Genomic DNA, 19915 nt, shown 5'->3' with positions numbered 1-19915 from the left:
GGCGAGAGAGGACTTGAGTTGATTGCAGTGAAAGTGCCACAGCCTGTTTGTGCATTATTAATCCCCATCTGTTTTGATTAGGAGAAACATGTGGCTACAGCTGGGGATTATCAGTGCAAACAAAAACATGCCACTGGTTTAGAGTCACTAATGTTTGTGGCACTAGACAAGACAAGACAAAATCAAATGTGAGAACTGTTAGTATTTGTACTGTGTATTGTTTTAGTCATGTTGTGTTTTTTGCATTTTTAGTGCTGGTTAGAATAAAAGCAATAATGCACTTTACTTGCCACTTATAATAAGAATTAATTGAACTTTTTGTGTTATTTCAGAAGATGTAAATTGATGGAGTTTGGTGACGAGGTGATGCATCACTGGCTATATAAGGGAAGCTCTGAAAAAAAACATGGCTGCAATGATAGAGAAAGGTGTGAGAATTTTCCTGCGTTTTCCTATAAAATAGAAAGCGAGTTTATCTCTGGCACAATGCACACATATGCACCCGGTGGTGGAGTATTAATAGCAAATCAAAAACTTTGTTTCCATAGTGACTGTTTGAGTCCATTATGGAAAGTGTCTCCTGTTGTTACCAAGACAACAATCCAGCAATGGCAAATGAATGAGGCACACAGCTGAGTGATGCGGTGAGCTGGTGATCTCTCCATAAACAAGCTCAGCCCCGAACCGGGGGCAGGTGGAGAACTGAAGGGATGACAATGAGAGGGTTGAAAGGAAGGGAAAGCGTTTTCATGCATGAACCCATCAGAGAGGCTCAGCTGGTGAAATTTAGCCCATTAAATAGGATGCCAGCAAAAGGACAGGACTCAGGTTTTAAGTTCAAAGCAACCAAATAAGAGACACAGAAACAGTGACAAAGGCTGCACAAAAGCTGCTTAACTGAAGTCCATTGTACTCAGATTATGACAGGTTTAAGGTCCCAAAAATTTGGAGTCTGTTAAATCTTTCAAATTTTCTGATCAGTGCTTATGTTGTCCTTCACAGCTGCTTCATTGTACAGTACAGTGCTCACAGGGGAGATGGTGAGTGTCCATTGAGATGCTATGACTAACATTTAACTGTTACCGAGCTATTTCAGATCTTTTCATTAGGCCTTGACCACTTTCTTTCTCTCCACTGGTGAAATGGAAGGAGCTAGGGAAGGTTTTAGAAACTCACAAAACAAGTTTGGGTTTTATCTTGGACTCAGTGTTCACACAACATAATCCTGGATTAACAAGGATGTGTGTGTCTATATGAAAGGTGCTTCAACCGAAACACAAGACACCTTGGATAAACATCCCGGTTCATGACATTCACAAACATACACGATTAAAGACCATAAGGTTTCAGATATTAAAAGTTACATTTGTCTTTGCTATGCAACCTCTGAGGTGAAACTGAGGTCCAAACTGCTTTCGCCAATTTGGAAAAGCTGGGCAAACGTTTCACAGTGCGATGGACAGCAGGAGCATTTAGACAAGAGGACCATGTCAACCCCAGCAGAAACTCAGGAGGACAGAAATGGTTCTGTGTTGGTGATGTATTGTGCTGCATTGTTGCGAGAGCCAAATTACATTCGGATTTGGCAAGTGTGCCAGAATGGTGTTTCTGCTCGCTTCCATAATTATAGCATAGACTGCCATATAAGCAGGGTTAGGAGATGACAGAACCAGTTCTACAAATGGCAAGGGGTAGACATGTCTTCTTGAAGTCAAAAAAATAAGCATGACCATTTTGAGACAAATGGATAAAGCACACGCAGGCGCACACAATGTCCTCAAAGGTTAAGCGGTTTAAGAGAGATTCTGAGGCAGCAAGAAAAGTAGAACAGCAAATAAGGAGACACAGCACGAAAAACAACTGGACTCGGGAAACAATAATATCCACAACATAATGCTCTTATCAGAAACTACTGATAATAGGGAAGTGAGAAGACAAGTGCACTCGATAGTTGATTGAACTATTGGATTCACTTAAATTTTCAAATGATAAATATATAAACACAAGCATACAGTTAAGACACGTGGCCCTGCTTTAAACAGAAGTAGGTCTTACACCTAAGCTATTTTTGAAAGTGCTGACATGTGTACATTGAAAATACCACTGCTAAATAAAAACAGTGTTTCACACTCACTAGCTACACCAACATGCAAAGACAGAAACAGACAAAGGAGCTAGAAGACTGGAGCTAATGTCAGGTCATTAGATTACTGTTATATGTCTTTTTTAGGTGCAGTTCATCTATTATCTACTGATTACTGTTCTGTAAAAACACAGATATTCAATTATATACTGGCTGGGGATACTTGATTTATTGAGTCTAGAGTCAACACCAATCATCATAACATTATGACCACTGACCGTTTTGTGACAATACAATGTTCTGCTGGGAAACTTTTGGACCTGGCCTTCATTCATGTGGATGTTACTTAGACATGTGGCACCCACCTAGACCAGACCAGGCATCCCCACCCCATAGCAATGAGACTCTTTGATGGCAGCAGCCATCCCCAGCAGGATGCAGCCTGACACAGACACACACACAAAAATGCTTTAGGAACAATTAAAAAAAAAAAAAAAAAGAACAGCACAAGGTGTTGACCTGGCCTCCAAATTCACTAGATCCCAAACTGATCAAGTATCTGTGGGATGATCCACAGAGGCCCCTCCCCTCAACCCATAGGACCCAAAGGCCCCCACTAACAACATTCTGTTGCCAGACACCACAGGACACCCTCAGAAGGCCCATGTCCATTCTCTGATGAGTCACAACTGTTTTGGAGGCACAAGGGAGACCTACACAATATTAGGAAGGTGGTCACAATGTTATGCCTGAATGGTGTAATTCCATATCACAAACACACATCACATACAGTTGCACTGTTTTCAATTCGGATATACATAATAATTAATCCAGTAAATTGGATTAATCAACAATCTAGTACAATCTAGTGTAATTCAATAGCATCTTTCAACTCAAGTGTTGTTGTTGTTCGGTTTTCAGTGACACTGTGCCAGAGGTGTTGACTCAAATCCACAGTGATTTAGGAGGCAATGTATTGGTGTTTTTCACTGCATTTTTTAAGAGGTATTTTTAATTTGATCTTGCCGTTTACATGCACGGTGTGGATTATCAGCCTCTCAGTTGTAGTGCTTTTCATTACTCCGAGTGAGAGTCGTACATCAGCAGGATTTTGATGACACAGTGTCAACAAAACACAAAGATAATCAGTATATTATTAGAGCGCTACTGTATTACTGAGAATTTAAAGCGGAGTTAATGAAAAGCATATAACTGCATGATGGCCGAGCTAACCTTGTTGACATGATGAAAAACGTACTTAAATACACAATGATGCGGATACCTCCTGGATTCAGAATTAAACATGTGGAATGGTTTCCAAATTTCTAAACTCTGCCTTTTGCGTGAAAGATGCCATTTGTATTTTCTTAGACGGCTTTACATTCCCTTTAAGTTTGCGCTTTAAAAGGAGCACAACAGCTAGCGAAAGAGGGTGAAGACAAAGGCGCAAAACAAACACAAAATTGCACTGCAACACCTGTTCTGAATAAACACAGACAAAACTGACAGACTAAAAATACCCAGCAGGCACAAACGCAAAAGGAAAAAAAATAAAAAAAAGCCTGACTAAAACAGACAATGCTGTTACCACTGGCTGTAAGCCAAGCAGAAACATACGGGGCTGAAAAAAATACCATTTGAGGCTGGCCTATCTCCTGACTGCCGTGTTTAAAAGTATATAAACATGTTTACAGTTTTGGCCTGGACACCTAATTTTCCCATGGGTGACTCACCGATTTAATTATTTCTCCATAATTACAGGTGTGGCTGCCTTGAGTGACAGGCAGACGCTGTCACATGTCACTCAGCTCCTGGGAGTTAGGCGGAGTCTGGCAAGCACCACACTAAGTCTGAAAAACTGGCATTCAGGAAACTGACAGCTGGCATTGCAGAGGTAAAACGTTATCAAACGGCTGGTTACAAAGCATGAATAACAGTCTTGTTGAAGGTTGTCTCCTCATCTGCACAAACAGCGTTCTTTAAGAATCTCTACTCCCTTCCAGCAGAAATAATAACCTGGCCAAATATTCGCAGGGTGATTAAAAAAGTCGCATCAGGTACAGAAACAGACAAATTCCTAATGCTCCTGTCTTTTGTCCCTCTTAGACGGCAGGTAACAGTTGTGCATTAAAGTGCACAGGCTTCATTCAAACTGCAGCATTGTTTCCCTGGCTGTGAAAAAGCTATCATGCAAAGCTGAGACATAAAAGGTTTTGCAGCTAGCAATGGCACACTTACGTTCCCAGGATCTCTTTGAAGTCATACATCTCCTTCACATCCGTGGTCTTTTTTTTCCACTCATGGCAGTCCTCGCCCAGCGGCATCTTCTTGTTGTGACGATCAGAGACAATACTAGTGAGGAAGAAGAGAATAAGGAGGGAAACTCTCATTATCTCAATATCTGCTGTTCTCACTGCCTTCGCCTCCACCTTACAATACCTTATTACAGTGATAATATGGAATTTCTTACAGCGTTATACACGTTTGTTGGCAAAGTATTCATTAAGTCACTTTTATTTGTATCCCATCACTAGTTAAAAGCAGACCTTATTACTGTGACAATATTATTATGTTGTAACTATTTTATTTTAAGAGCTGAATATATGGGATTTGCTTGGGGTTGTGTTTGTGTGTGTGAGTCTAACTTATGCTACTTTCAGGAACACACACTAAACTCGGGACCGGTTACTTGGGGGCATCTGGTGCAACTAGGAACAAAAGCCGTGTCCCCAATTAGGAAAACACTGGTATATGGGTTAGTTCTTAAGGTTAGGGTTTTGTTAAATTTAGGCTCAGGGTTATGGTAAGTCTCCAAAATTTCATGGTACCCCAAATGTGACCTAAGTAAGTATATGTGTCTGTTGGACTGCAAGCACCCCCTACAGCTTTAAGTTATATTAACATAAGATTTTATGATGCATAAATTATGTAAAAGAAATGAATGTATGATTGGGAAGATCACATCTAGTTCATAGTTTCAGATGAGAAATCCTCCTAAACTTACCGGTTACCAAATTACAACCAGATCTGTTACAACTATTGACAAGCTGACAACTGCAACGTTATATGTTACATCAACAACCGCATGTGTCTCAAGTTTCTGAAGTAATCAGCAAATCCTGCTTCTTCTTCAACACTATTTTCACATGACAGGCCCCCTTTGTTCATTATACTGACGTTTTTTTATGTGAACCTACAATGTCTGTTCACGGCTACTCACAGTGGTGTATGCCATTATGTGGCGGTTACGTTTTTAATTTGGGCATTTTGTACAAACTTGTGTCAGTGTATTCAGGTTTCGAGCTCTTTTATGATCAACAAGAGCGGAATTTATTGCAGAGAAAGCAAAGAGACGAGCCCAGTCTCTACTAAGTTAATATGTAAACTATACTGTTTATCTAGTAGTCCGTTCTTTGCTGTATAGATAGTTAAACTTTTTATACCACAGCCAACAGTGACAGGACTTCATAAAACATCTGGTTTACAAAATTGGCTTAACAATGACTCAGACTTTAGGAAGTAGGCCCTACCTCTGAGGAAGCATGCTGTTGTGAGTAATTAAAAGACTTAAGTATGACATATAAATCTACTGAACTTGTGCAAAGTTTGAGTGAAATTATGCGAATTAACACTCAATTGGGTGTGAAGCTCATGAAGTCACATACAACCAATGTCAGTTCTCTGTTTGCTTCCTTATCACCTTCTTTATCTCTCACCTTGTTTATCTACCATTGAGATGTTTGAGTAAGAGCGCTCAGAGAGGACAACGCTGTCACAGCTATCACTGTCTAAGCCCACAAAGAAGTCCCTATAACTCAAGACCTCGAAGACTAAAATAGCCCTCCTCATATCAGCATGCTTCACTCCTCTGTTCCTGCTGCCTGCCTTGCAACTTCTGTCTTTATGAGATGACATAACATATTGTTCTGGATTGTACAAGGGCTGTTTTGCTAAAGACTATGTAATAGCATAGTTAATCATCTTGATGATGATTAACTAGCATCATCACAGAAGATGATGAAGATTAATTCTGTGCTAATTAATCATCCAGTTAATTAGCACAGAATCAACTCATTGTGTGTACGAGAGGCATTAAGCCATAAACAGAGGAAGACATAACACTGGGGTCGGTGTGGCCTCTTCTAGCTGATGGCTGCTGTACACAAGCACTTACTAGTATTAACACATGGATTCTTCTTCACATGTGTCCAGTGCCTTGCACATGCACACACAAACATTCACGTGGCAGCCCTCTTGCTACCTTCATTAATGCCAGAAGTCAGCTTCATATGTGTCGTCATGGAAACCCAAAGGAGCTGCTATGGTATCTGAGAGTCTAAATTGCTTCAGTGTCTAATGGCAGGTGGCAGCTAAGCTGGAAATCATTCGATGACTGCCTTCAGTATGTTATTTTTAGTTGAACGATATCTGGATAACCCGTTCAGGCATATGATACACACATGTCTCCAGAGAATAGGAGGTACAGTGAAGTTTTACTACTTTTTTGTATTTGTACAACTTGATGATGCACCTGATGTACGGTCAGTTTAAGGAACACTGGTAGCAAAAGTAAAAGGAACAACAAATACAGTTAGCATTCAAATACATATCTGACTCATTCTACACCAGATCACTTTGCATGCTATTTAGAGCAATTGAGTTAAAAGGAAATGTCTCTCTAAATTTGAAAGCAGGAAAGTGAGGGAAGCAGTAAGAGGAAGTCTAGTTAAATGTGTGTAAAAGCTTTTGTGGTAAATCTGACGTTTTACAGTCTCTGCTGCTACACCCTAATAGCTACTGTAGAGAATAAACAAACAATAAAGAACAGAGTTTAACTCTACTTCCATCTGCAATATAACCTACGCCTCTTTCTGTGGAAACTGAGGGTGATTTTTATGTCAGTGTTTTCATTAAAAAGTGAACTGAATATGTGGCGCTGAAACCAAGTGATCTGTTGACCTGTAGACAACTACACCGATCAGCCACAACATTAAAACCACTGACAGGAGAAGTAAATAACACTGACCATGTTGAGACAATCCAATGTTCTGCTGGGATACTTTTGGACCTGGCATTCATGTGGATGTTACGTAGACATGTAGCACCCACCTAGACCAGACCAGACACCCCCACCCCATAGCAATGACACTCCTTGATGGCAGCAGCCATCCCCAGCAGGATGCAGCCTGACACAGGCACCCCCCCCCCCCACTAACTACATTCTGTTGCCAGACACCACAGGACACCCTCAGAAGGCCCATGTCCATTCTCTGATGAGTCACAACTGTTTTGGAGGCACAAGGGAGACCTACACAATATTAGGAAGGTGGTCATAATGTTATGCCTGATCAGTGTATGTTATTATAAATATGCTAATAGTCACTGATTTATCATGTGAAGTAAAGATTTACTTTTTTCACACAACCCATAATCTTATCTTTTAAATAACTGCAGAATTTCTCTTGGATCCATGTGATGAAGATTTTTACCCACTAAACAATTAATTAAACAACTCAAAACATGATAAAAAAAAAAAGGCGATTTAGGCAGATCATAGTTGCTCTGACAAAGGTGGTTTTGTTAAAAATAACAGCAACAGCGCATGACCGTGTTAAAAACTGTGAAACTGAGGCCAGATGAAACAAACACCTCTCACACTCTGTTTGTAGCATCTCACCTTGCTCATATGGAGATACATGTAGATTCATGGTAATTCATGCACTGAGAATGAGTGATATTGAACATCAAAGTCATTTAAAATCCAAGAGTGCATTAGCCTTTGCCTGTCTCGGGTAGGGCTGATATTTAATCCAGCAAAAACCAACATGCACCTCAATCTTCTTCAGGATGTGCTTTCAGTGGCAGACGGGCAACTTCATATCACACCTCAGACAACACGTTTCAAAACATTTTAACAACATTGTCAATGATGAGCAAGGGGGTCTGTTCTTCCAAACAGACGAATGCTACAAACAGGAGAAATAATGTTTATGTTTCAGACACGCAAGGGCAGAAAAGGGCCAAAGCTTAAATATATGGAAGAGAATAGGAAAGACACATGCAGGTATAATGTGAGCACACAGAGGGCAAACGAAATCCCACCCACAACCCCTTGATGTCCACTGATGGCGATGACGTTTGGCCAGCGGGTGGAGCTGCTCAAACCCCAATGAGCAACAGGATTGAAGAGGGAGATGAACAATATCATAACCACATTCCCTGAGTAGAGGGTGACATGCAACATTCACCGTTGCTTAAAATTTACACAGACAGAGTTGCTGTACTCACTGGTTTCCCATTCCTGTGATGTGCCGTGGACAGAAGAAACACACACACACACACAAACGCGACCACAGTTAAATGTGACAAAATGACATGTGGTTACAAGTTTGAGCGTGAAATCTACTGCAGTGACGTTAAATGTTTGGCAACACTTGCGCGCGCACACACACACATAGTTGGGCACAGAAACAGACAAAGTAACGTTACACATGAAAAAAGTAATAAAATAAAAAAACATGTCTAAATAAATCAGTCTGTTATTTTTCACCTTTTCCAAAACACTTGTTCAAAAGCTTGTTCTTCTTAGTCTTTAGACAAGGACACATATAGAATTTGGTTCTACTTTACTACTATTATCTCAGCAGACAACCTAACTGTGCACACCACCAAACTGCGAAGAATTCTGACGCCAAGAAGCCATGAGAAGCAACAGGTATTTCCAGCATTCCAGCGAAAGCCAGTTCACCGGAAGCCAAATGGGTTTTTGAAATGGTTTGTTGAGTCAGAGCTATGTCTCAGTTTGTTTGTTTTTTAATCGTTTCAGAAGAAAATATGAAATCAGTTCATGCAGCTGCCTGCCCAACACTTGCTGATGTGGAGACCTTTATGGAGCTCATAAAGATAGTGTAATTAGGTCAAACAGTGGAACTGACAAAGGTTCAGAGAGTCTGCTGCTTGTTTTAAAAGCATGCACACAAACTGACAAGTAAGGAGCAACTTAGGGGATCTAAATGGTAACTGCAGGCAAATTGTGGTGCCTGTCCAGTTTTGGATAGACACTACACCTGGATGGCTGACTGGCAGAGCATAGAGATGTGCTAACAGCCTTCTGATTGGTCAGCTGGTGTCAATGACGCACGGCAAATCTCCTCAACGTGAGCTTATTAATTGATAAGCAAGATCCCATAGACAGAAGAAGAGAGAGAGGGGGAGAGAGAGAGAACGAGAGAGGGGGAGAGAGAGAGAGAGAGAGAGATTGGAATGAAAAATGAAGGAAATGGTGAAAATACTTAAAGCACTGGAGCTGGATAATTACACCCTGTCATGTTTACTGAGAAAACCATCGCGCTGCTTCTGTTTTAAAGGTTAATAACACCACCGGGGCTCCCTGCAGAGAGTCACACCACCACACTGATTAAACTTGACTTTAATTCAGACAGAGTCTAGTTTGTACATCACTCCAGTTCCTTGCATATATGCCAGTGTCTGATCTTCCAACTGCAGCTTCTGTTACATGGAGGTCCTCGCGATGTGAACGAGAGTATAAGCCCGTCTGCTGGTATCTATAATAGAAGTTATTTATAAAGTCATGACACCTCCCTCCAAGAGTTATCAACGCGTTCCTGTGAAAGAAAAGTCCAAACAGCGCGGGGTAGTAAATGCGCCTAAAGCGACTTCTAACGACAGCTAAGCTGAGACGCGCTGACATATGTTCTTCGGAAAACAGCTGATAAGAAACCACGCCGCAGAATTAAAGTTTGAGTCATGACAGAGAAGCGGCCGCGGGGCTTCCTACCTGAAAATCTGCTGTCAGGGTGGTCTAGTGTCCGCCTGTGTCTCCAGCTCGGAGCGCTCTCCTCTCTCTGAGTCTCTATGTGGAATCCTCACCACCAGCCCCCCCTCCCTGACGTAACCTCAGGGCAGGCGGCCAGCCGACCAATCAGCGGCCGAGCTGTGCCGCACAGGTAAACGCTCCTGCTGCACCAGCGGTCACCTCCCTGCTCCTGCCACTAAGAGTAGGTGTCGGTGGCTGTAATAAATATAATAAATGGAATAAATGACCCCTGCTGAAAGACACTTGCATGGCTGCTGCTTGTCAAGCACTGTAGCAGCAGCATGTAGCTACAAAGCTAAAGGCATTAGCAGCCATGTGAAAGTGTTCTAAACTTGCAGGTGTATACGTATGAGCTGAGATACATTGGTTTAGTGAAAGCAGAGAGATGATCTTGTTGGACTAGTCTCCACAAACTGTAAGTGTGACTGCTAATAGTAAAGGGATGTAGTGGAAGTGATAGGTATAGCCTCAAACTAATATTGTAATACACAATCACTTGCCAGTTCATTAGGTACACTATGAAAGTGGATGCATTCTAATGAAATAGTTCATGATTAAATTTTCCCTCATTACTTTTATAAGATTCAGTTTATATTAAAACTGTACACAAAAACAGGTGATTCAACTGTACAGTCACTTTGGAGGAACTGGTTTGTGATACTGTTAAAATGGATTGAATTAAACACTGCAGTGTTTCTGTTATTTAACCTAGCCCACTGACTGAAACAGAGTTACCAGAATAATAGAAACACGTGTCGGTACAACAGTAATGCCACAAACCACAGCCATCAAAATGAAAACACAGTTCAATCAACAGCTCTCTCTGTTATTTGAAAGAAGTGCTGAGCACCATAACCTTCATGAAACCAAGAGATAAGATAAGCAAGTATATGTATTTACAGACTGTATCAAGTTTTAAGTATATAAGTAACTTTTACTCCTACTAATAACCATACAGTTAACCAAAGTTAAAGGTTGAAGTGGTGGAGGCTGAATATACATAATGTTAGTCTTGACGAATAATGACAAACTCCAATAGGAGGATTGCTCTTGAAAAACAAATATTGCACCAAAGCTGACATGAGTATGGGTATTGCACATGAAGCTAAGATTTAGGTCAGTGTTTTTACCAGTGTGTCTAATGAACTGGCAAGTGAGTGTACTTTAAAATTTGATCAGCAAGTACACTTTGAAGCTCATTCAGTCGCTCACTTTCACTGTCTTCTCTTGTGAGAGACATCAAACTAATCAAACTCGTAGAACAGTGAAAATACCTGATAACAGGTAAAAGTCCCTCTTTCAATATTATAATCACAGTTGTTAATGGAGCCGTATAAAGTGGAAGTACTAAGAAGTAAAAGTACTCATTATCCAGAGTAGGGCATTACAGAATTCTATGTATTATTCAATTATATGCCTAATAAAATATCTCAATGTGTAATAATTTCAATATTTCTTAGTTTAATTACTTTACATACAGTTAGGTAGCTTGTGGATATCTACTTGATTATTCATAAATGTTGTATGTATGTCAGTCTAGCTGTGTAATCTAAAAAAAAATTGAAACTAAATTTAATTTATTTCTGATGTGACTTCACCCTGCCTTGAGAGCACTCCTCTCTAGTTGGTTTCAGTAGGTTTGTGCTGTGTCAGCTTATGGTGGTTTAGTGCTCCATCTAGTGGATTACATGACCCCAAACATGCAAGGTCAAGTTCGTGGCAAGTTCCCACCTGGAACTGTAAAGCCATCAATTCAAGTGCTCTTTCGTTTAATAAAGAAGGTGACTCTGCTATGTTGTGACTGGATATTACATTATATTTAACACGTTATGTTTCAAGACTGCTTGAACTGACACTACATTCCACATCAAAACAGGACAACTGTAGTGTTCTGTCCCTGCTCCTAAAACTATATATTTCTAAATAATTTTTGCAGGATATGAGCATTTAAAATTTTAGAGCTTTTTAAAACATAAAACAACAATTAATTTTGACTACATTTTTGTAGCAGAATAGGTGTGAAAATCAAAATTTTAGTGTATCAGTTCACAGACTCTGTACAGTCTGTGTGGAAAAATGCAATGAAGAATGAAATGTGGAATGAAGATTAAAGAAGTGAACTTAGGACTGTGGGGTCGCGGGTTTGAACCCCCTCTACATCAGACAGAAGTGCCCTTGAGCAAGTGCCAAATCCCTAAAACTGCTCTCTGGGTTCAAGCGTGCACACAACTCTGTCTGTGTTCATGGATGACTTAAAATCATTGTATGTGTATATCAATAAAGCTGCTGCAGATTTAACATCATTCATTCCAATGTTGTTTCCTTACAACGAAAACATTACTCTATTGGTTGCTCCAAAAATAAAACATAGGTTTTTACATTCTATCATAGTATGAAAAAGGGCCTAATTTCTGAATTCACTACAGGAATTTGGAAGAAAAAAAGTAAACGCACGAATTTCTAATTTTATTCTTCTGTCTCAAGGTGTCATACAGCATATACATGTGGAGGATTGAAGGATGAATGGCATATTTTAGTGGCCAACCACTTAAATCAACCACAAGAAAGCTTATTATTAAACAGAGATGAAAAGTAATGACTTCATCTTGAGCTGCGCCTGACTCGGCCTCCGGACGCCTGGTGGCGCTGTGCTACAGAGGGAGCGCTGTTTTTGGTTCCGCCCCTCATCAACGTTGACTCTGAGCTGCCAGTTGCCTAGTGACGAAAAACTATCGACCGCTGCTGATTTCCTGCGTTTTCAAAATCTCATCACTGCTGCTGAGCTAGCGCCAAGTTTTCCAAATACATACTTTCATGATGTTTATCTCGTCTCTACGGCCGGAATATGGGACGAAATAACGCCGATACTCTTTCAGCGTTCAAGGCCGCGTTATGAAGCGTTTTGAGAAAATGATTAATAATTATATTTTCATCAGGGTCGTTGGGAAAGGCAGCTATGGGGAGGTAAACTTGGTGAAACACAAAACAGACCGAAAACAGGTGAGAACTGTGTTTGAATTAAACCTAGCTCACAACTGATAAAATATGCAACTTTTTAACCGTAGGTTTAAAATGTTTTGTATAGCCCGTTATAAAGTACAGTTAGTGTTACCGTAAAGTTAGCTTAAGTTAGCTTTGATTAAACCTCACCTCAATAATGCTAACGTGTCCCGTGCGTGGATGGATGCAGTAGCTTGTGTTTCATGTTAGTATAACATGATCATCATCTCTTAACTGTAGTCCCTGAATGCTTTTTAAAGACTGTGAGAGAACTTGAGAGTTAATTTAGCTAATTATGTTCACTGACCTAGATATTATCATATAGCTTTATATCTTGCAGACCATTATGATGACAATAGTGACATCCTCCACTGTATACATAATTTGAAGTCATTTGGTTTGATATTCCTCCATAAAACAACTCTTCATTGCATAATTTATACTCATCACATGGAAGTAACATTGATAATATTTGTGAAGCCCTGCTTGAAAACAGTCAATCTAATACTTGGATAAAAATAATAATTATGTAAACATACACAACTGAGTCGAATTCATTGCCATTAGATTCAAATAGCTCCTTTTTGTTCATGTTGTCCTTCACGCTCATATGGATTTTTTTTTTAAAAAAAAGCTTATTTATGGTTTTGTTTTTAACCTCTGATTATGTATTGACACAATCCATATGATTCTCTCTGCATTTTTCCCAGTATGTTATAAAGAAGCTGAATCTAACCACCTCCTCCAAGCGGGAGCGCCGTGCAGCAGAGCAGGAGGCGCAGCTTCTGTCCCGACTACGACATCCTAACATTGTGACTTACAGGGAGTCTTGGGAAGGAGATGACTGCCAGCTGTATATTGTGATGGGTTTCTGTGAAGGCGGTGACCTCTATCACAGGCTCAAGCAACAAAAAGGGGAACTGTTACCTGAAAGGCAGGTCGTGGAGTGGTTTGTCCAGATAGCCATGGCGCTCCAGGTACAGTATACTGTAACAGTGAAAGCAAATGCCAAATTATTTGTCTTTCCATGAGAATGTGACATGGGAAGTCACTGGTGTGATTTTATTTTTTTTTTTTTACAGTACCTGCACGAGAGGAACATTCTTCATCGGGACCTTAAAACACAGAATATCTTCCTGACTAAGACAAACATCATCAAAGTTGGGGACCTGGGCATTGCACGGGTGTTGGAGAACCAGAATGATATGGCCAGCACACTCATCGGTACTCCTTACTACATGAGTCCTGAGCTGTTCTCTAATAAACCCTATAACCACAAGGTATTTAATTTATCTGGTTCTTAGCATTTAAAGGAAGACTATGCACATGACTGACTGATTTCATTTGAAATTATCCAAGCAGGATAGAGGGCGGGGATGTCTTATTGTCCAGACAGACATTCGCCTTGGTGTGGGAATCAGAACTTTATATGATAGGAACCATAAAGAAGTGTTTCTACAAACAAGACTTTAGTTTCTACTGTTTTCTATTTAACTTTATGAGGGAAGAGTAGGCATAGCGTGCACACAGATACAGAACACATACAAGCACAAGGTATACTGTACTGTAACACATATTTAACAATAAACTCTTACAACCTTGATAGCTGGAGTGTCATGGTAGGCGTAGCTACTGATAGGTTCACTTTTTCATTCAGGGTCTTTGTAACACTACTTGTAATTTCTGTAGACTGTTTTACAGTTCAGTTCATTCTCTCTCTAGTCAGACGTCTGGGCCCTGGGTTGCTGTGTGTATGAGTTGTCCACACTGAAGCACGCCTTCAATGCCAAGGACATGAACTCACTGGTGTATCGCATTGTAGAGGGAAAGGTGGGTTTCATATTTTCACATGTCTGTTTTAATTTAGTGTTCAGTTAAGATTAATTGTCATTAGTTAAAACATCCATCTTACGTACAGTTCTTTATTTTACATAAGTAAAATAGATAGTTTTCTGAGCCTGGAGGTTTTTGGTCCTGTCAAAAAACTTCAGGGACATTATTTGACTTCCAAGCACAGATCTGAACATAGACTAGGTCCTGCCTAAGGTAATACATGTCTGAGTAATGATTGTCATGTTAAGAAACTGTGTTGTTTTTCTGAACCCTGATTATCTAGATTATATAGTTGTAGTGTATAACATTTTTCAGTTTTTCTCTTCAGCTGCCACAGATGCCCAGTAGGTATGATCCCCAGCTCGGAGATCTGATCAAGAACATGCTGAGTAAGAGACCTGAAGACAGGCCTGATGTCAAACTTATCCTCCGGCAGCCCTACATCAAACGACAAATAGCCATGTTCCTTGAGGCCACTAAAGAGTATGTGTCACTGAAACTTATTTTTATACAAAAGTACATTTCTGTATTATCTTTCTGTCTACATTTTTAATTGGAGTGATTTTCTACAATCATATATTAGTTTCTGTCCCCTTGTTTTGCTGCTTCCCTGCCACGATGAGCTGCAATCATTATGTTGATCATGTTTAATTTGTTTTCACTACTCCAGAAAAACTGCCAAGTCGAGGAACAAAGCCATGGTTGGCAGTGGAGATTGTAGGGCCAACAGTGCATCATCTGTGGTATCATGTCAGCCAAAACCTGAGAGGCTGCCACCAAGTCCCCAACCTGAACCACTTGCTAGGGTCAAACGGGTGAGTGAGTGAGCCTGTAAGCTTCATAAATCTCATGAGTTGATTTAATTGACTGAAGTTTCTTTCACTTTTTCACATATGACATTCCATTTAAGTTTTCTAAACTGCCATGGTCAATTCTTAATAAGTTGGATTTCTTAGTAGATATGTGTAGCTTTATCTTTGTTAGCAGTCAAGTGGATTGTTCTGATTATAATAGAGTTGAAGGTGTTAATTTTCATCCTCAGAAAGAAGACAAATCACAACAGCATAAAGGCAGGAATGGTGTGGTAGAGAGTGCTCCAGTCCAAAAACCTCCGTCACCCAAACCCTCCTCACCTGACGCTCTCAAAGCATCCATGGCAACTGTCAGCAACATTGATATCCGACTACAGCAGGATGACAACCCGATGAAGAGACAGGTGCAGGAGCCTCAGTCTGTTGTGTCAAACCCCCGGCTGGCTAATGAACCTGTGCCTCACAGTGTGTACAAAGACAGCAAGGGAAGAGGGAAACCAGATCCTTCTCCCCCTCCTTCCCCTGTTAAGCCACCGCTGAAGTCTGTATCAGATGTTGGCAGTGGGGGAGAAGAGAGGATGGCATCCAATGGATTGTTAGAAGGTCGGCCACGGGCCACACCAAGCTGTGGGGATACATTTTCTGTTTTTGGGCAGAAACAGGTGTCTCATGTGGATGATAAGGATGATACCATTGAGTTACTTAAAGAAGCTGACGCACAGAACCCAAATCTGGAAAACATCGGAGTTGTGAATGTGGATGATAACAATGACACACTGACTCTTTTCAAGCAAGCTCCAGCACAACACTTACATACCTCAGACATCCAGGTAAGTGTCCGGAGCTGTCCTTAAATTGTTTTCTCGTGACATTCCTTCTTAATGTCTTAAGTGTTAAATTCTGGTTTTGTAGGACAACCTAGAATCTACTGAAAAGTTGTTAGAGCCTCCAGCGCTGGTGAGCATTAAAATTCTCTTGCCTGGATTGACCAGAATAAAGCCCATAAGCCACAGCTAACACAGCTAATAAAAAATGGCAAATAGTACAAGAGGATTTCATATGTGCTAAAAAGTTTAATCGTGTCCGTTTAGGAGCCTGTTCAGGAGGAATCTCCCTCGCTAGCCGGTAAGACTGATGGAGCAGTTCCATGCCGAACTCCCCTCTACTTCTCTTCAGAACCATCTATCTCACAACAACACAGAGGGAAGCACATAAGGCGGACACATGGGGATCAGGACAAGGTAAACATCGACAGGAGCTAATGTAAAGCAGACATTTTGAAATTTGATTGTATTTTTTAAGATTACAAATGCATTCTGTTAAAGTACTGGTCAGCCAGCAGGAATGACAGTAACATAGCAGTAAGTTAGGCTAATTAAAAATATTGTTGCATCTTGTTTTATCCTCTCTTAGTCCAAGATAGCTGTTCCTAGACCTTTGCCTCAACCTCCTGCTGAGACTGTAGCTGTGGAAGGGAAGAAGAGGAGTAGGAGGAGCACAGAAAGCAAGAAAGCGGATGTAACTGCATCCTCCACATCAGTTAGTTCCTGTAAAGATGGATTGTTAGCGCTACCACAGGTGAGAGCCCACAGCTTTGTTGCTTAGTCTATCTAGGACACATATATTGTTGGCAGTATCTACATTGTAGTCATAATCCTTCATACTTCTGTCATAATTATTTTTCAAAATTACCTGGTTCAAAGTGGTATATTCCAGCTGAAATCAGCAGATGCAGTTTCTTTTTTTTATTATTATTATTTAACAGAAAATACTGGTCAATTGTATTTTCAGGATCGCCCTTTGTCTGCAAGAGAGAGACGAAGACTGAGGCAGTCTCAAGAGAGTGCCAACCAACCAGGTACTTAGTCTTTTAGACTAAAAACAGAACATTTAAGGTGGAACTGTAAAAAACTGTTGTTGATAGTTGTTGGATATCTAACAAAAAAAATAACTAAAACTAAAGTAACTGGATGGAATTCTTTAGAACAGCTTCAAGAAAACTAAAACTTGCCTTGGTTTTAGCTTAGTTTTTAGCTATTCCATAACCTGGATAACTGAGAATAACTGAGAATCAGTAATCCTAGAAAATACACTTTCCTACACCTGCAGTTATGCATTTCATTGTTTTCTCCAGGTGTCAGCTCTTCACGAAGGGCATCTTATGATGTCACTTCCACCAAGGCTGAGCACTGCAATGCCCCTCTCACTCGATCTGTTTCAGATTCTGTCACAGAGTCCAGCTATAAGGTACAGACACTCTTCAATGTGACATTGTGTCAACTGTATTTCATTATTTTCTGTTGTGAAAAGCAAACTGCTGAAAAAAGTATGGACATGCCTTGTCTTTACTTTTCAATAAATACACACATATATCTATATATATATCTATATATATCTATATAGATATATATAGATATATAATATGAACAGAGGATAGCTGGTGAGTCTTGTGTATGTTTCATGGCTCAAATGATGTTATGGTGACATTAAAACAAGTCTGTGTCAGAGCCTGTCGCAACAGCGAGTGTGTTGTGTTACATTAGGATAAGCTGCTGGAGCAAAGGTCGGATGAAGATGAGTGCAGCTCATCCACAAGTTCTACAGAGCGTTCAGAGGGAGACTGCAGGGAAGGGTGAGAGTTTAAACAAAAGGAAAAAGAGAACAAACTTGATTTAACTTTAAAACTGAACCAGAGTCTAGCTTGTCATTTTAAGTCTAATCATCATACCACTTTGAAATTCTTCAGATGTGAAAACTGTGGTGATTTACTGGTTCTCTGCAGGAAGACTGAATCCAGCGACATGCACGATTTAGTCCATATGATGACTCAAACTTTGAGAATGGATGCTGGAGACGGTGGAAATGAGGTGGACAAAGGGAGATTTGGCTCCACCGCACTGCCAGAATTTAAGCTCAACAGGAAGTACAGGGATACCCTGGTGCTTCACGGGAAGGCCCGAGGGGAAGCGGAGAACTTGTCACTTGGCGAAATACCAATAGGTTAGACGTTTAATTAAACTCTGTTGTAATCAGTCACTAAGTCATTCTGTAGCTTCCTTGTGTTTAACAAGTCTGTTTCTCCAGAAGGCTCCACATCTGGTCCAGCCAAGATGAGGAGAGCCATAGAGCAGCTGAGAACAGATGTAGTAAAGGGCCTGGGAGTCAAGCTGTTGGACAGAGTGCTGGAAATCATGGAGATGGAGGATGAAACCCAAAGAGAAGTAAGTAAAACACACTGGTCATAAAGGTCACACCAATGTACAGACCTTCATGTTTTTACTTAATTTGATATGCATGATTTTCAGTGAAGGACATGAGTTCTGCATTCTCACTATTTCCAATGCCGCTTTAAAGTATTTGAACCCCTCTGAATGTTCTATGTATCTTTTTTTTTTCAAATTTCAATTCCTGACAGTAGACAAAGAGAGACCAATCAAACAAATTAAACACAAATATTATACTTGTGTTTGTGCACTGAGGAAACATACTGTATGTTGAATATATTTACACATTTTTTTGATTTTTTTAGACGTAACACATAAATATCTTCTTCATAACTGTTCAGACCAGTCTTAACATGGAGCATTTATTAAATGTATCACATCTAACAAATACTAAGTTAGACTGATTGCTCCGTTCAAATCAGATGAATTACCTCCATATGAAAAATCTATTTACCTGTGCATTTAAACTGATCTGAGTTGCCATTTTTTTTCAGCTGTGTCTTCGTGACCAGATGGGAGATGAGAAGTATCAACTCTATGCTGTGATGGTGAGGCAGCTGAAATTCTTCGAGGACATCAACTTCAAGGTTTAAAGAACACTGATTCCTGCCAAACACAACTCTGATTGTGCGGCATTACTACGTTTTTCAGTCTGACCGCATTCACGTCCTTATTTCCGACTTGTTTTTGTTGTGGAATTGTCACTAGACACGCTTGTACAGGCAATCATATGTAAATAAGCTTCCTTAAACCCCATTTCAGTATAAACGGAGAATGTGAAATCAATCTTGGAGTCAAAGAATTGGATTCAGGATGCCTATGCAAACAGTTCGGTCACGTTCAAGCACTCAAGTCTTTCTACATGTACTTGTAGTTTATATGCATGTGTAGTTTTAAAGCTGAAGTTCAATAGTAGTTTTACCTACATTGTATCTGTGATGACACTAAGTTTCACTTCTGCTGCTCTGTTGTATTTTCCTATACACAAAATAATGTTACTAGATTACTGTAACTAGATTCATTGTAGATATTAACGTTTGAATTTTATAATAAATCCTGAATGTATTTTTTTACAGTTATTTTCCATAATGTTGAGAATCACAATAAAGAATTGTTGAAAACAAAA

The 19915-nt window shown here is 40.1% G+C and overlaps 2 protein-coding genes across 6 annotated transcripts in view; one reads left to right on the top strand and one right to left on the bottom strand.

The window, feature by feature from the left end:
* camk1b (calcium/calmodulin-dependent protein kinase Ib) overlaps positions 1-9960 on the bottom strand; it is a 35814-nt gene extending 25854 nt beyond the window's left edge. For 3 of the 4 annotated variants that reach the window (XM_084543120.1, XM_084543122.1, XM_084543119.1), the window contains exon 1: positions 4322-4532. In XM_084543120.1, the coding sequence (XP_084399246.1) occupies positions 4322-4473 (152 nt within the window). In that variant the 5' untranslated portion in view covers positions 4474-4532. Of the gene's footprint in view, positions 1-4321; positions 4533-9881 lie in introns of those variants that run through there. The other variant, XM_084543121.1, reaches the window with a different exon arrangement.
* A 2512-nt stretch (positions 9961-12472) lies between these two features.
* nek4 (NIMA-related kinase 4) lies at positions 12473-19879 on the top strand. 2 transcript variants are annotated; one of them, XM_084543320.1, is made up of 16 exons: positions 12473-12920; positions 13631-13897; positions 14003-14200; positions 14643-14750; positions 15082-15236; positions 15424-15568; positions 15796-16395; positions 16478-16522; positions 16657-16806; positions 16979-17143; positions 17357-17423; positions 17700-17812; positions 18109-18197; positions 18348-18565; positions 18653-18786; positions 19284-19879. In XM_084543320.1, the coding sequence occupies exons 1-16, from the start codon at positions 12813-12815 to the stop codon at positions 19380-19382; spliced, it is 2661 nt and encodes an 886-aa protein (XP_084399446.1). In that variant the 5' UTR covers positions 12473-12812; the 3' UTR covers positions 19383-19879. The 2 variants fall into 2 exon arrangements, with proteins under 2 accessions (XP_084399446.1, XP_084399445.1); XM_084543319.1 differs by having other exon boundaries at positions 18650-18786.
* Positions 19880-19915: the final 36 nt, after the last annotated feature.

This window comes from Chelon labrosus, assembly GCF_963514085.1.
Source record: "Chelon labrosus genome assembly, chromosome: 4".
Lineage (NCBI taxonomy): Eukaryota > Metazoa > Chordata > Actinopteri > Mugiliformes > Mugilidae > Chelon > Chelon labrosus.
The sequence above is the reverse complement of the archived record's forward strand: the minus strand, read 5'-3'. Positions and strand labels throughout refer to the sequence as shown.